General features: G+C 41.5%; 1 protein-coding gene across 1 annotated transcript; it reads right to left on the bottom strand.

Moving 5' to 3' along the window:
• Positions 1-1298: 1298 nt before the first annotated feature.
• Positions 1299-12557, bottom strand: LOC132996488 (aldehyde oxidase 1-like). The gene is made up of 36 exons (XM_061066776.1): positions 12432-12557; positions 11463-11520; positions 11224-11320; positions 10465-10573; positions 10249-10375; positions 10013-10074; positions 9711-9791; positions 9465-9542; positions 9235-9315; positions 8833-8977; positions 8285-8377; positions 8051-8202; positions 7830-7923; positions 7625-7734; positions 7348-7532; positions 7075-7237; positions 6928-7005; positions 6672-6841; positions 6270-6396; positions 5928-6050; positions 5741-5837; positions 5536-5660; positions 5203-5336; positions 4998-5085; positions 4602-4688; positions 4327-4518; positions 3839-4066; positions 3628-3723; positions 3259-3387; positions 3085-3159; positions 2937-2989; positions 2704-2818; positions 2544-2609; positions 2276-2464; positions 2000-2167; positions 1299-1593 (listed from the first exon to the last, which is right to left on the bottom strand). The coding sequence occupies exons 1-36, from the start codon at positions 12483-12485 to the stop codon at positions 1543-1545; spliced, it is 4080 nt and encodes a 1359-aa protein (XP_060922759.1). The 5' UTR covers positions 12486-12557; the 3' UTR covers positions 1299-1542.
• Positions 12558-15656: the final 3099 nt, after the last annotated feature.

Raw genomic sequence — 15656 nt, 5'->3', positions numbered from 1 at the left:
TATATTTGTATAAGCTAAATCCTTATATATGGAAAACTGAGTTGGCAATAAATTTGGCTCTGATTTTATTTTATTAACATACAATATCTCTATATTTTCTGTTCCACACTTTTCCTCTACCTCTGCCTTGATGTCCTACTTCCAACCTTTTGTGTCCTGTGCAACATCAGCAAAACCAACATTTCAAATGGAATCAGTGGCGAAAAATAATATCTATAGAGTCTCTGTATTTCTATTGGTGGAAGCAGCTTATTACATTAACTGTAATTCTAGTTCAGCACCTGTGTCCACATATGTGTGTTTCTCGTCTCCTGCTTATCAAACTATTTGTTCTCTGTTTTTTTCCCTCTGGTGTTGATCTTTCTGACGTAAACATTTCTAGGGTGTAGGCGAGCCTTCAGTCTTCTTCGGCTCCACTCTTTTCTTTGCCATCAAAGCAGCCATCGCAGAGGCTCGCAAAGAGAAAGGACTGGGCGACACGTTCCCACTGAGCTCCCCAGCTACAGCTGAAAAGATCTGCATGGCCTGTCAGGATCAGTTCACTGAGATGGTACGAGCAGGATTAGGACTGGCAGCATATTTTAAAACCAAGCCAGACATGAGATGTTTGAACAAGCAAACTGATGTCACAGCTGAAAACTAAATTATCTAGCAGAACCCAAACTGTATTACACCTGTTCAAACATGTCGGTCTTCACAATTCACTGTCACAACTCATTTAGGTTCAAATGTGAAAAATTGCAGAAACTGGGCACAACCACTGCTGACCTCAGTTCCATTATACATCACAGTCAATGCTGTATATCCAATAATTTGACCAAATAAATACAGTTTATCACAGCCCGTTCTGAAAAAGAAATTAACCATAAACTATCCAAACACCACAAATGCTTATATTCATCAGCCAAAAGGAGGTTATCACCATGTGAGGCAGCAGGGGGCGCTGTTGCTCAGTAGAAGTTACTAAGTGTTTAAACTAAGTTTTACCCTCCATCATACGTTTTCACCCAGTGCTTTCTCCTTACTGGTATTTTTGCCAACCCCTGATGAACACCCCTTCCTGTTGCTCTTGCAGGCCTCATCTCAGACGGACGGGACGGCGACTCCGTGGTGCATTCAGGTGTGAGCGTCCTCGGTCCACAAGGAGACAAGTCAGGGTTAGTATACACACGATGATGGACTCTCCACTGTGGCACCTCTAACGATATTCTCATCAGTTAGAGGCTGTTTTCTGTGGTTGTGTCCTGGTGCTGAATAACAACAATTCAAACGATGGTTTTATTTACTATATTCAAATATGTATTGGAATATAATTATTTATTCTGTTGCAGATGTGCAAAAACATTCATATGTACTGTGAAATCTACTGCTTTTAATACATTCATTTCACATTGAGCTTAGTGTGATTTTGATTAAAAGAAAAGGTAAAATATCTTATTAAGTATTAAAAATACAACCTTATCAGGTGATTATTATGAGTTACATTCAGTTCACAGTCAATATTTCTTTACTTTGATTACAAAGAAAATCGCAGTTCCAATTTTAGATGTTCAAGGCCCACGGTTTGAACGATCCTGGTTTGTCGGCTTCAATCTGGCAACAAAATAAAACAACAAACAAATATACGTTAACAGAAATAAATGGCAAATGTATGGCTGTCATTTTTAATTGCTAAAGTTTTTGTGTGGCACTAAGTTTACTTTTCTATTTAATGGATTAGAAAGAACAAGTGACTTCATGTATTTCTTTATCAGATTGTTCTGAATTAAATTGATTATGTCTTCCTCTCAACTGCTGTTTCATCTGGATTCCACTTAGAAATAGAAAACAACATAAACAAATAATAAAGTAATAAATTCAATTTTAAGTTGAAACAAAAAGTCTTAAATTTAACCTATGTCTGTGGACAGCCTGATTAAATTGCAACTGTTGTTAAAATCCACGTCTGGTGTCAGAGTAAATGTCACTGACCAGAGTGATAGTATTTTACTATCACTACCTTCTGAGTGAACGGGGAGGCACAGGCCAGACAGGCCCTCTCTGCTGTCGCTGGGCTGTCCAGGGGAAATGGGCCAGTGAGACCGGACTCTGAGCGAGCAGCGGCCACAGCGTCCTTGATGGCGAAGAACACGGAGCTGCCCAGGGAGAGGACGGGTTCTCCTATTCCCTGCAGCGACAGAGGAACACCGAGGAAAGTTACTCGTGAGAATTTGCAAACACAGTATTTTACGTACAGAATTACGGGAAAAGGGTTAACAAATTAAACAGAAGAAACCTTTGAGGAGTAGATGGCGTTGGGATTGTGGGAGTCCGACAGCAGGTAGACGTTGAAGCGAAGTGGCACGTCGCACACCGCAGGGATCTTATACTGGGAAGGGCCGCGAGTGTACAGGAGCCCGGAGGGAGAGAACTTCAGCTCCTCCAGAGTGTAGAGACCCAAACCCTGCATAAAGGCTCCTTCAATCTGAGAGAGGGAGGAAAGAAAGGGGGAAATGCAGGAACGTCCATAAGACTCTATATTTAAAACATAAAACTGGTCTCACCTGTCCGATGTCCACAGAGGGGTTCACACTCCTTCCGATGTCGACCACAATGTCTGTCCTCAAAGTCTACAAGAGGCAAAAAGTTAAATTCTTTCAAACTAGTCTTCAAGCTTACAATTCCCATTACGTTGTTTGAAGGATGAAATCTGTTCGTTCTGACCCTGAAGTCTCCGGTGAGGCAGTCCAGCTCCACCTCACAGCAACACACCCCGAATGTGTAGTATGAGTAAGGCTGACCCTCCATCTTGTCCCAGTCCATGTAAAGGTCTAGACCTCTGAGGACAAACAGGAATCCATCATCGACCCTCTTCATACCTGGCATCAACGTGCAACGCCAGGTATGAAGAGCGTCACTGTTTATTTGTTCATCCAGTAATTATTTCAGTGTCTCACTTGTAGAATCCAGTGGCCGACAAACTGATTTTCTCAAAAAATGCTGCCTGGACCTGAAAGACAAATATTGATAAATTCATGTCTCTGTGGATGGTGTTTTTGTTTAAATGCAACATTTTTCCATGTGATCCTTCGGGATTAACCTTACCCAACTCTCCCATGATCCTTCGGGGTTCTTCTGCCTGACTGGCTCCAGTCGCTGGTACAGAGTCTGGCAGGCATCCTGAACCAAAGAAGACGAATAAGATTCATACACATATTTTATTTTTTCATTGCCAATGTGTGTGAAACAGAAGATCTCACTGCGGGACCTGGACGTTACCTTGACCGCCATGCCGTTGGCGTCCGTGCCAAAGGAAGCAGCGGAGGGGCAGGTGTTGGGAACAGTGTTGGTGCTGGTTTCACTTATGTGAATCTTAGAGAGCGGGATGTGCAGCTCTCTGCTGGCAACCTAACAGCCCACAGGGAACAGATTGTGAGCTTATAAAATAATAAAATGTTCGGTAATGTTAAATTTGGTGAAATAAAACAAAGACAAATCTGGGCTGGCACTGAAACAGGTGATTTTAAGATAAAGTTTTCCATCATTACATGAAGCTACTGCTCTGCTTTGAATTCAAGAGGACAGAACACTTTTAGGGTTACAGACGGGTATTGTACCCGTGATACTTTTAACTGCACACGTAAGTACCTGCTGCATTTTAGTGTGGATTCCCTGACCAATCTCTGCCCCACCATGAGTTACCAGAACAGAGCCGTCTTTATAGATGTGGACCAGAGCCCCTGCCTTTCACACAAACACACAGGAAACATATTGTATAAGTTGAAAAAATGTTGTAAAGTACAAGTTAACCAGGCGGATGCATCTCTGCTAAAAAATTTTAAAGCTGAATCCCAGAGACCTGATTTAAGAAGCCCTCAGAAAATGCGATGCCATATTTAATGGGGATGATGGACATGCCCCTCTTCTTCCAGCAGCTCTGTTGGTTGAACTGGTCGACGGCTTGGCGCCGGTTGCTGTAGTCAGACTTGGTCTTACACTCCTCCCAGCAGCGCAGCAAGTTCTCTGGGCTGAACTCAAACTTGTAGTGGGTGAGTGACACCCCCTTGTACATGTTGGTCTCCCGAATCTGGTGGTAAAATTTGAAAAATGTATCAAAATCTGATCTAAGAGTAAGATATCAACCTGAGGACGCTGGATGTAGGGGTGCTCTTGGTCTACAACACCACCTACTGTCAATTGGCTGTAACTGCAAGACCAAATTTCTTTTGCTATTTCTTCAAAATAGCATTTTGAGAGAAGCATTTTCTAATTTACTGAATTTTATACTGACTTCCAGCTCCCCCATATCAACCTGTGCAAAATTGCATCACGTCTGCAGAATATGACCTGGTCAGCAGGGCGTCCCAGCACCGCAGCCACGTCGTTCACCATGTTCTCCGCAACCATGATGCTCTGGGGCACGCCGAAGCCCCTGAAGGCCGTGTTGGAGGGAAGGTTGGTCCTGCAGGCGGCACCGCGGCCTCGCAGGTTGGGGATGTTGTATGCGTTGTCCATGTGGAGCAGAATCTTCTCAACAACCTGCAGAGGGAAGAAAATCAATGAGAACTATGTGGTGTGAGAACTATGAGAGACTTGGAAGTAAAAGAATGACTTTCACCAACCAGAACAGATTCATCCACAGTGTTCCCAGCATTGGCGTAGTACTGGATGTCTGCCGCCATGATCCTTCCATCGTTCATAAAACCGACCTGAAAGAAGTAGCAAGACACCATCAGGGTTTCCCACAGCTCCACCAATAGCCGGATCACATCAGAGTTACAACGTTTCTTTCTCAGATTGTTTCATTTGAAGAATTTTTAGGGATCTGGAATAACCTATCAGTGGTCCTGACATATTTCATTCAACATAACACATGTACGAGGTCAATGAGACCTTTGACCACTGAAATCTTATCATCAAGTGAAAACTAGTCCAAATTTAAAGAATTTCCCTAATGGCAGACTTGAAATAATCACTAATCTTGAGAACCTCCCTGAAATGAGAGAGTGTCTTGGTACCTTGTACTTTCCCAGGACAGGATGACGAGCTCCCGTGATCAGCATGTCCTCCCCTCGCTCCAAAACACACCGGACTGCACGATTGGTCCTGGACAAAAGATTTAAAACACCAACCATCACAACTTTCTAGCTTGGTATGATTTCATTTCATTTCAATTTGTTTTTAACCCGATTGTTGTTTTCCCAGAAAATATCGTCCACCTACTTCCAAGCAGCCACAGATGTGATACAAGCCAAGATGGAGGTTTTGGTGACCTTCCCTCCGAATGCTCCGCCGACCCTTTTGACGTGACAGGTGACTCGGTTTGACGGGATGCCCAGTGTCTCCGCTATCGCATCCTGCAGTCAGGAAATAAGACAAAAGCTTTCAACATTCATCAAACAATCTCTAAAAAGAGGAAAATAATTGTTAAATGGTTTAAAACTGTGGTGAAATCAATGAATTCCAGTTCAGAACATTCCAGTAGATCTCCTGCCTCCAAAACTTGGAAACAAATCTAAGAAAGACAACTGCCAGTGTCCAGGCGTCTCGGTTCACCTGAATTAAAGTCGGCCACTGAGTGGAGACGAAAGCGTTGAACTCCGTCTCCTCGCCGACAGGAACAACCAGCATGCTCTGAGTCTCCATGTAGAAATGCTCCTGGGCGCCCAGTCGAACCTCTCCTGAGGAAAACAATTACAAAGACAGTCAGTCTTCAAGTTTCCTCGTGATTTATGTACAGATACAGATAAGAGATATTTACCTTCATGAATATTGTCAACACTTTTAAAAGTCTCGGTTACATTTCCAATCTGTATCATCCTCCGTGGCTCGAAGAAAGAGGATTTCTCAATGGCTTCCTGTCGCAGCGGAAGTGGATAAACACCATGAGGATATTAAATCTTCAACAATGAGATCATAAATATGAAGATTTGGACATGATCACAGACCTCTGTGGTGAACACGGGATCCGGCAAGTCCTCGTAGCTGATCTTCACGGCTGCTGCACCTTGCCTGGCGTGCACCCGTGTATCAGCGACCACAGCACACAACATCTGACCGATGCACGACACCTGAAGACACACATCAGTGGAGGTAAAACCACCGTTGGCAGATATTAAACAAGATAATCACAAGTATCTGCTGGACCTGTTCTTTCACCCAAGGTGTTGAAACTGAAGGATAATTAATAGTCGTGTGTCAAACAGTCCATAACTATTATTTAAATATTCTATACAAATAGTTTAAAATCCACACCCTAAAACAAAAACACACAAACATATATGCTCCACCTCTGTCTCGGCGAGGAGCTCCTCTTCATATCCAAACATCTCACGGACTTTCTTCCCAGGAATATCTTTGGCTGTGATGACGTTGAAGACACCAGGAAGCTGGAGAGCCTCGCTCATATCCATCCCCCTGGTGGACAAAAGACACATTAAAAATAAGATCAATAGATTTAAATGAGACGGCGAGTCAAACAATCCGAATTGTCACTGACGTGATTTTAGCGTGTGCTCGAGAGCTGGTCCTGACATATTTCATTCAAAATAACACATGTACGAGGTCAATGAGACCTTTGACCACTGAAATCTTATCATCAAGTGAAAACTAGTCCAAATTTAAAGAATTTCCCTAATGGCAGACTTGAAAATAATCACTAATCTCGAGAACCTCCCTGAAACCTCCCTTACGTGATTTTAGCGTGTGCTCGAGAGCTGGTGACCAGAGCCAGGAAGAGTTCTCCGTCTGTTCTGGGGATGTCGTCGCAGTACACGGCTTCACCTGTGGCCTGGCTGATGGCAGAGCGATGCATTATGGGACGGCCTACTGGGTCCTGGTTGTTCTGGTCCTTCGGCACATGCTGGAGGAGGAGAAGAGGAAGCTGTCAGCTGTATTTCACACCTAACTCTTGTTCTTTTAAGATGTAGAGATACAATAAGTTTGGACCTGGAACTCCTGCAGGCTGGACTGGATCTCTCTGGGTAAAGGCTGAATCTTCTCAGGAAGCTGATCTGTGATCACATTCTGTAAAAGGGAAAACTCTTCTCAGGTGCTTGTGTCAGCAGTATTTACAATGTGGCATTGAAGATTTACCATTTCTCTGAGCTTCTGCAGGATCTCCAGGTTAAACTTGAAGAGGAAGCTGAGAGTCAGTGAGCGCCGGAACTCAACTTTCCCTCCGGGGGTCGAAGGAGGAAGGGCCAACTCGTCCAGGAGGACGTCATAGGCCTGGCCGAGGACTTCATCGTCCCATGGCCTGAGGGAAAGACAAGGGGAACCCTGAAAGTGTGGTTTTCATTGTTGCTGTTTTAAAATAGTACAGATTATACAGATTATCCCACATTGAGCGATATAGGTCCCACTGACCTCTTGATGAGAGCTGCGCAGGTTTTGGCAGCACTCACTGTGGTCGATCCCATTCCTCCAAAATAAATGCTGACGTCCTGGACCACTCGAGATCCCTCTGAGAAAAACACCCTCATTCCTGTCGTCACAGTGGCGAAGGAGCTCTCCTTTCTCGGAGCCTGACGGAAGGCTCGAACAAACTCCCCCTGCAGGACAAACGGGACATTATATCCCACTTTTATTTTCTTTAAGAGCATCGGAGCAAAGATAACCATTAAGTGTGCAAGTTTTTTTGTACCTTTCTGGAAAAGGGAATGAAAATCGAGAGTACAATGTCTTCAGGTTTCAGGGCGGTTTTCCCAAAGCTTACAAAGAAATCCTGATGCAGAGGGATCTCCTGTCTTCCTCCTGGTGGATTAGGAAACTGCTTGTAAATCAGGATAAAAAAAAACATTTTCTCTAGAAGCCGTCACAGGTTTTCTAATTTCTCAATAAAACCTCACCACTGGAAATGACACTCAGTTTGCAGTTCCCTGCAGCCAAAACTGGGTTCAGGTCGGAATTGGGGTACGCACTCATGATGTTGCCTCCAAGAGTCTTAATATGTTAAAACAACAATGAAAAGGTATTAATTAAAATCGGGTAAAACCAGGAAAAGAGAGAAAAACACAGGAGCATTTCTGACTGAATAGACATTGGCAGTGTAAGAGTTAAGTGGACCTACAGCGACGTTACGGATCTGCTGGCTTCCCAGGTTCCCCAGCTGCTGGATCAGGGCTGTGAAGAGTTCGGTCTTCTCCTCTGGAAACTGAGGACGCAGCTTCTCTAGAAGAGAGCGGACCTCGGACAGACTGCAACCCGCTCCCAACCAAACACCTGCAGAAAAAAAATATATTCACTGGTAAACACTAAAAAGATTGAAATCTTTTGCACTGTTAAGCACAGTTAGTCTGTGTACCTTGTGGCGTCTGAGTGACCTCATACAGCTCCATCACGCTGGTTGGGGATATGATCAGCGGATGCACAACGCCCTTGAACTTTATATCTGGACCTTTGACACAAAGCAGAGAAAACACAGTTTAATTAACTGGGTCACATTTTTCTGATCGTTATCACAGGGCCAACATACAGAAAAAAATAACCACTCACACTCACATTCAGCAATTAACCATATTTAATAATTTTGGTTAGGGGTTAGGCCAGGGAACGTCTCAGGAACTAAAGTAAGGAAAGAGGAGCCAAAATTCCATAATGCTAGGGCTTTAGAAAAAGGAATCATCCTTTTTTAAATGTATTGGCTTAGTTTTTAGAGTATAAAATGTTTAGAAAAGCAATAAACATTATCAATCAATCAATTAATTAGAAAGCATATCTTCAAACTAGGCCCATATTCACAGTGTTCAGCCTGTAGTGGATCAGAATAGGCTACATCACGTGTATGAGTCTGAATGAATCTCATCTTTCTCATCAAATTGAAAAGGATGAAGTGTTTTTTGCAACGTTCACCTATGTTGGTGTTTCCCATGAGCAGCGGAGCTTTGGGGTTGCTGCTCTTCAGCTGCACCAGCTCCTCCAGAGAGGCAGGGAACACGCAGGTCATCCTCTCCCCGTGAAACGTGAGTGTCTGTGGGTTCCTTGCCTCCGCCATCAGCTTTGGAGAGAGAGGGACGTTCTTATACAGCGATTATTATATTCAGTGTAAAGTGTAATTTTGCAATAATTTACTTAAAACTGAAAGCAATGAAAATATATGTAAAAAGCAGGTTTCCGATGACATTGAAATTAATTGTAAGAAATGTGAAATTTGTTTATTCAATATTATTGTCAAAGGGTTTGATTTAAATTAGCCTCTTCTCTAAACGTGCTGACACCAAAGAGCTTGTGGGAAACTCTATCTGGAAAACTTACGATGAGTTCAGGAGGGAAAATCAGCTCCTGTGTCGGGTCCAGTTGCACAAACTCGTCCTTATCAAACAGCCGGGGCTTCTCCTGGACATAAGGAGGCAGAATTAAATAAATGTGAAAAAAAGTTACAGAAAGACAAAAAAGGCAAAGAAGAGAAGGAGTTTGGTTAAATCTACAAGAAATAGAAGCACAAAGAAATTATGGAAAAAATATAAAGAAATACAAGAACTCACCTGCTCTGGTTCATCAGTATCTTTCTCTGCATTGAGGCAACAGTCTCCGGCTCCATTGGCTTGAGAGCAGTTGGTTTCCTGTTCAATAAATTAATCAAACTTTTTTTGTATGACACCTTTCATAAAGGTGAGTGCAGCTCAAGGCTTTTCACAAACGACCAGAAATAAGACAAAACTAATAAAAGCACTGATATATATTTTAGAAGGGGGATAGAGAAAAATAATATTTGAAAGATATGAACTCACCTGCTTTGGTTCTCCTTCAGTATTTTTCTCTCCATCGAGGCAACAGTCTCCGGCTCCATTGGCTTTGCAGCAGTTGGTTTCCTGTTCATACATTCATTCAATTAAACTTTATTAAAATGAGACAAAACACATAACAAGTACAATATCATTTTAAAAGCATTAAAAATTATGATTAAAAAAAAGATGGGAAAATAATCAATAAAATGATAAAGACATACAGTAATTTAAAACATAAATGTACTAAAATAAACCAACAGAGTAAGATAAGAATCTGTGATATGGATCTGGATATAGCTCTGTACCTGACAGAAGGTCCTGCAGCCATCAACAATGGGGCGATATCCAGTGCACCGACACAAATTACCTGAATAGCACCGAAACACAGTGGTGAGGTGTTTCAGATGTATGTGCTTGTTTACTTTTTCAGTAAATAGTGTATAGACAACAAATATCTATGTTTTTTTCATTTCTTTGGCGCCATCTAGTGTTCATCAAATGTTCAGGTTTGATTTAATGGGACAAAACAAAGCAAACGAACCAGCCAGAGCCTGGGTGATGTCGTCCATGCAGGGCTGAGGTGTGTTCCTCAGCAGCGTGTACATGGACATCACCATCCCCGGAGTGCAGAAGCCACACTGGGACCCATGAGCCTTCGCTATTCGCTCCTGTAAACACAACAAAGGCCGTTTTAATACCTAGTCAAAGATTAATTCACATTACGTAGCAAACAAACAATGAATGATCCAGCTCTGACCTGCACGGGGTGGATCCTGGTCTTGGTGCTGCCGATGCCCTCCACCGTGGTGACTGCGGCTCCATGGAGCTGACACAGCGGCAGGAGGCAGGCGTTCGCCGAGTAGTGTCTGAGGGTAACGTGAGGGAGAACTGTGCTGATCTGACATATGATGCATGTGCTTTAAATTCTAGTGGAGGGGCGAGAAAACAGATTTAACTATGGGCTCAGTATGCTTTAGCTTTATTCAATGAGGAGTTGGTGTAACCATATTATTTTACCTACAAATGTGGCCTGGATCCACTTGGGTCCCCATTTTTTTCATAGCAGTTTATTTTATTTTATTAGTAGTATAATTAGTGTATATGTATTTGTACGACAAAGTATAGAGAACAAAGGGGTAATATTATGAGAATAAAGTCATAATTTTACGAGAATAAAGTTGTTAGGTTGTAAACATTGGTGGTTAGCTCTACTGCCCGTCAACAAGAAGTTACCAGTTCAGATGGGGTCTTCCCTTGTGTGTGGTTTGCATGTTCTCCCTGTGTTTACAGCAAATACCAAATTAACAGCTAATAAAATACATAAGTGTAGAATATGACATTTTAAATTTAGGTTTAATAATTGTATCTGTCCACTGCAAATGGAGGAAGTATTAGATTAAGATTAAAGGCCCAAAAATGAGTACTTGGCCTGAGTTAATGAGACTTGAGAGTTTGCATGTACTCCCTGTGTCTGCGGGTGATTCTCCAGGTTCATGTGGTTTGGGTTAAAGGATACATGATGGTTTTGGTGGCAGGTTGATAGCGAGACACCATGACGGTGCACGCGCCGCAGCCTCCGCCCCCACAGCCATACTTGGTTCCAGTCAACCTCACTGGGGTCGCAGTCAAGGGAATGATCAACAGGTGGTGTAAACAGCAACAGGTTATGTGATTGTTAGGGATTTATGAAACAGAATTATGTATACAACTTTATTTATGGTGGTGGATTAAAAGAGTTAAAGTTGGGAAGGATACATTTCTCTCTGAGGAAGGACAAAAGCATTGTCTCCGGGTCGGCATGGTTCTCCGTTACCTGTTTGGACAGAAAGCACAAAGATACAGGAGATTTGTTATTCTACACAGAGCCGACAAGAAAAGCTAACACAGGAGAAATACTGTAGTACTTCTAAACTTCATTATATTGCACATGTGGAAATACGTTGTCATGTAGACTGGTTTAATTTGGGTTTTAATAGGTCACATCCTGCTCAAAACTCCCACATGGTTCCTAACAGTTGAACAGGAGGAAGATGTGGTGCTACCCAAAGTAACTTTATGATCAAATTACCTCAAACTGTTTATTTTCATACAAAATAATACTCATTTTAAAGTGTGTTAACAATATTGGCATGTACAGTATTACATAAAACATAAAGTATTAGCCACTGTAGTTGTTTGAATAAACCACTCTATCAGCTTATACTAATTAATAAGTAATTGGTTGAACCTGGAAATACTTAGAATGCTTTACTTCAGAAAAGTATAAATAATTTAAGAAAAATGACTGCATTTCAATCAATGTGATCTGGGTTAAATCTGCCCCTATATTATTGTTACAGTATTTTTTTTTTTTATATATATATATATATATCATATCAGTTAGAAATAGAATTTTACCCAAAAACATTATCCAGCATTATTGTAAATTAAAAGCAGAATATCAGTGGAAATCGAGACATTTAACAACTTTTCCTAAACGTTTCCTGTAAATAATACTTGCAGCTTTTGTGGTTTCAGAGCTATTTAAACAATTTAATATTAAATGCAGTGGATGTCACTTCAAATATAACTGAGGTACAGCTCGTCAAACAATGTTGTCTAACAAGTTGTTTTTTTTGGGGGGGGGGGGGGGCTTCTATTCCTTCAGCCCGTTCCCGTTACACAGTCTGACGAAGTTACCGACGTCACAAACAGACACATTCACCAGATAAACAGGGAACGCACCTTGTTCCCGTTGATGAAGAAGCACAACGCGTCTCCTCGGTTCCCTGAAGACATGTTTGTTGTCCCCTGCGGTTCAACTGAGTCCAACACCCGCGGACAGGGGAGAGAAACCAGCTGCGACCCTTTTCCGACTGCACGCACTTTCAAAATAAAAGTCTCAAACTTGGCTACATTTATTTACTTTTTTATACGTTTTTTTTATAAAATGAATATTATTATATAACTTTTCACTCTTTGCTCTTGTTCCTCCCTTCCCCTCTCTTATCTTATCTATTTTTCAACTTAGTATATTTGTATAAGCTAAATCCTTCTATATGGAAAACTGAGTTGGCAATAAATTTGGTTCTGATTTTATTTCCTTAACATATAACGTCTCTATATATCCTGTCCAACACTTTTCCTCTAATTCCTTTAAAGACTTGATTTATTTACTACAGGCCCACCTGCAACCTTTTGTGATCTGTGCAACATAAACAAAACCCACATTTCAAATGGAATCAAATAATATCTAAAGAGTCTCAGTCTGTATTTCTATTGGTGGAAGCTTATTACATTAACTGTAATTCTAGTTCAGCACCTGTGTCCACATATAGGTGTTTATCATAGTCTCCTGCTTATCAAACTGTGAGTTATCTGTCTTTTTCCCTCTGGTGTTGATCTTTCCGACGTAAACATGGCTACATCTGCTCCACTTTCCCCTTTTCCACTTTTACCTTTGCAGCAGTTTTATAATGTTTTAATAATTAACCTGACCTCTGCTCCATAGAGTAAGAGTGTATCATGGTTAAAGATAAATCATTCACTGGTTTAATGATTTATTTTTTCCCTCAAAGGCCGGATCAGTCATTTGATGATATAATTCGCTCGTTTTCCAGTAAATAGCTGATAAAAAAGATACAAAATGGAAACAAACGCAGTAGGTTAGTCAGACAGGGAGTGTATGGGTGGAGTTGTTCCATAAGAGGGCGCTAGAGGCAAAGACAATTTAGGAAATGTCAGTTCCGGAAGAAATTAATCCAAGTAAAATGGGAAGAAATAAAAAAATGGCTTAAAAAATGTGTTCACCTATATATTGATTTAGTTTTCACTTATTTTTGAAAAGTTCAGCATCAATTATTATATCATTTTTGCACTACATTTTATGTTTTCCATAGTTGTTCATTCATTTTTTGAACTGTTGTTTTGTGATCTGAGGGCTTTCTCATTTGTCGTTGTGTTTTCTTATTTGTTGTTTTATGATCTGACATTGAGATTTGCACATGGGGGCCCCGGTGCAGTGCTGATATTAAACCTGATAGCACAGCCCATACAACAGAGTGTGGGAAACAGCGTTGCAGGCCCTCAGTCATCCCTGTCCCTGTTTGATCTGCCCTGAGTTTATTTACTCAGCTTGTAACGCAGGTTAAACATAAAACATCTTCACCTTTTCTCAGAGGATTGAGTTTCTTTCACTTATTGCACCAGGTTTCATTCCTGAGGATAAAGAAATCCCCTCGAAGACAAAGAAAGCATATCTTATTTTACAGTCCGGCTTCTGCTTTCACCTTTCAGTTTCTCATTAAATCACTTTTGGGGCAGTGTTGGGTGTTTTCTAACACACATGGTCACAGGCGAGCACATTCCTGCTCCGGGCACAGACAGATCTGGTTTATTTACACAATTCACAGCATGTTTGGTTTAGATTTACAGCTTAAGATGTCGGTCGAAAGAGCCACAGACCCACAACACACACCTCAGGCTACTGAAGCTCACACAGTTTCCAGACTGTGAACTCATGTCGTCCTGCAGGGTTGTGCAGGGAAAACTAGCAAAGTGCTGTTTTAAGTTCTTTTCCACAGTTAAGTTTGATATTTATAGTTCAAAGTGTTTTATTTGTCATGTATACAGTCCTGTGCAGCTAAATTCTTTGCGCTCCATTGCAGTGGTGCAAAGTCTCCTTCATTAGCTGATATCTGACAAAAACGTTTGGAAATTGAGGTAAGTGCAATGTTCTATGGGTCAAATACACAGCAGTGCTCACATGCACTGCTGTGTATTTGAACAGGCCCAGACCTGCTGTGCAGAACATGTGGGACTTTGTTTTTTCCATCATCGTGACGTGAAGTTATTCTGGGCCGAGTGTCGTCAACTATCTCCTGTCATCTAGTGAAAACAAAAAAATCTTAAATCTAGAGGGTTCTCCCTCCTCCTCTTCCTTGTTTATGATACAATTCCTCTTGTTGATCAGTGGTCTGTCTCCTGGTTAATCTCTTGCTGAGGAAATGGGGCTTTAAACCCAACAAACCTTTTCTTTTGGGATTTTTGCCATGATTGTGATTTAGAAGTATTAAACACTGAATGTCTAAACATAAAATTAATCTTTAGGTGGCACTTATCTTTGGAAACGCTGTTACCCAGCGGAGCACGTAGAGCTGAGCAGCTCTGCCAGCTTTCAGCCACACTGGACGGGCAGTGGGAGATACTTTCCCTCCATAAGTACAGCGTACGTGAGCCAAGTTAGGGAACTATCACTTTTATTGACTTATTTGGAAATTAAACTTTCAGAGCACGAGGATGATGTGAGGAGAAAATGTCCTGAGTGATTGGAAAAAGTTTGTGGCTTTGACCCCAGTAGATGATGTAAGTTCAAGGAATTACGTCAACAGTCCAGTGAAGTCATCTTTCTGCTCCTCTTAAAGCAACACGTTTTTAGCCCAAACCGGCAACTTGATTAAAATCTGTTTAATGGAGAAAGAGAATGTTTCCTCTTTTATTTCCACTCCTCACCCTGAACCCTCTGTGTAACTTTGGTGAGTGGGTCTGACTGATAGTTGCATCTTTAACTGTCAGAATCAGGTTCAACAGTAATGCTAAACTGTAGATCAGTTAAAAACACTTAGATCTCCAATATTCACTGAGGAAACTTTTAAAATATGAAGAATTCTAAACAGAGTTTGGTGGATTTGTTACAGCAGCAGCGTTTCTGTTCCAGGAAGCGAGGTATCATGGGTAATTAAAGACTTCACTTCATTAAACGACGACAAACAATTGTTAATTGAAAATAATGTGAAAACCCTGGCAGGGATATGAGTGTTCCAGCATGTTCCAGTTTATTTTGGTGTTCCCAGCATCCTCTGGGAGGTTGCTGGGAGAGAGGGAGACCCGCCCACTGGATTACAGAGGTGAGCTTTGTAATTTAACATGTTAATGACACGCTCCAGCAAACAGCTGCCATTAAAGTTATAA

This window comes from Limanda limanda, chromosome 23, assembly GCF_963576545.1.
Source record: "Limanda limanda chromosome 23, fLimLim1.1, whole genome shotgun sequence".
Lineage (NCBI taxonomy): Eukaryota > Metazoa > Chordata > Actinopteri > Pleuronectiformes > Pleuronectidae > Limanda > Limanda limanda.
The sequence above is the reverse complement of the archived record's forward strand: the minus strand, read 5'-3'. Positions and strand labels throughout refer to the sequence as shown.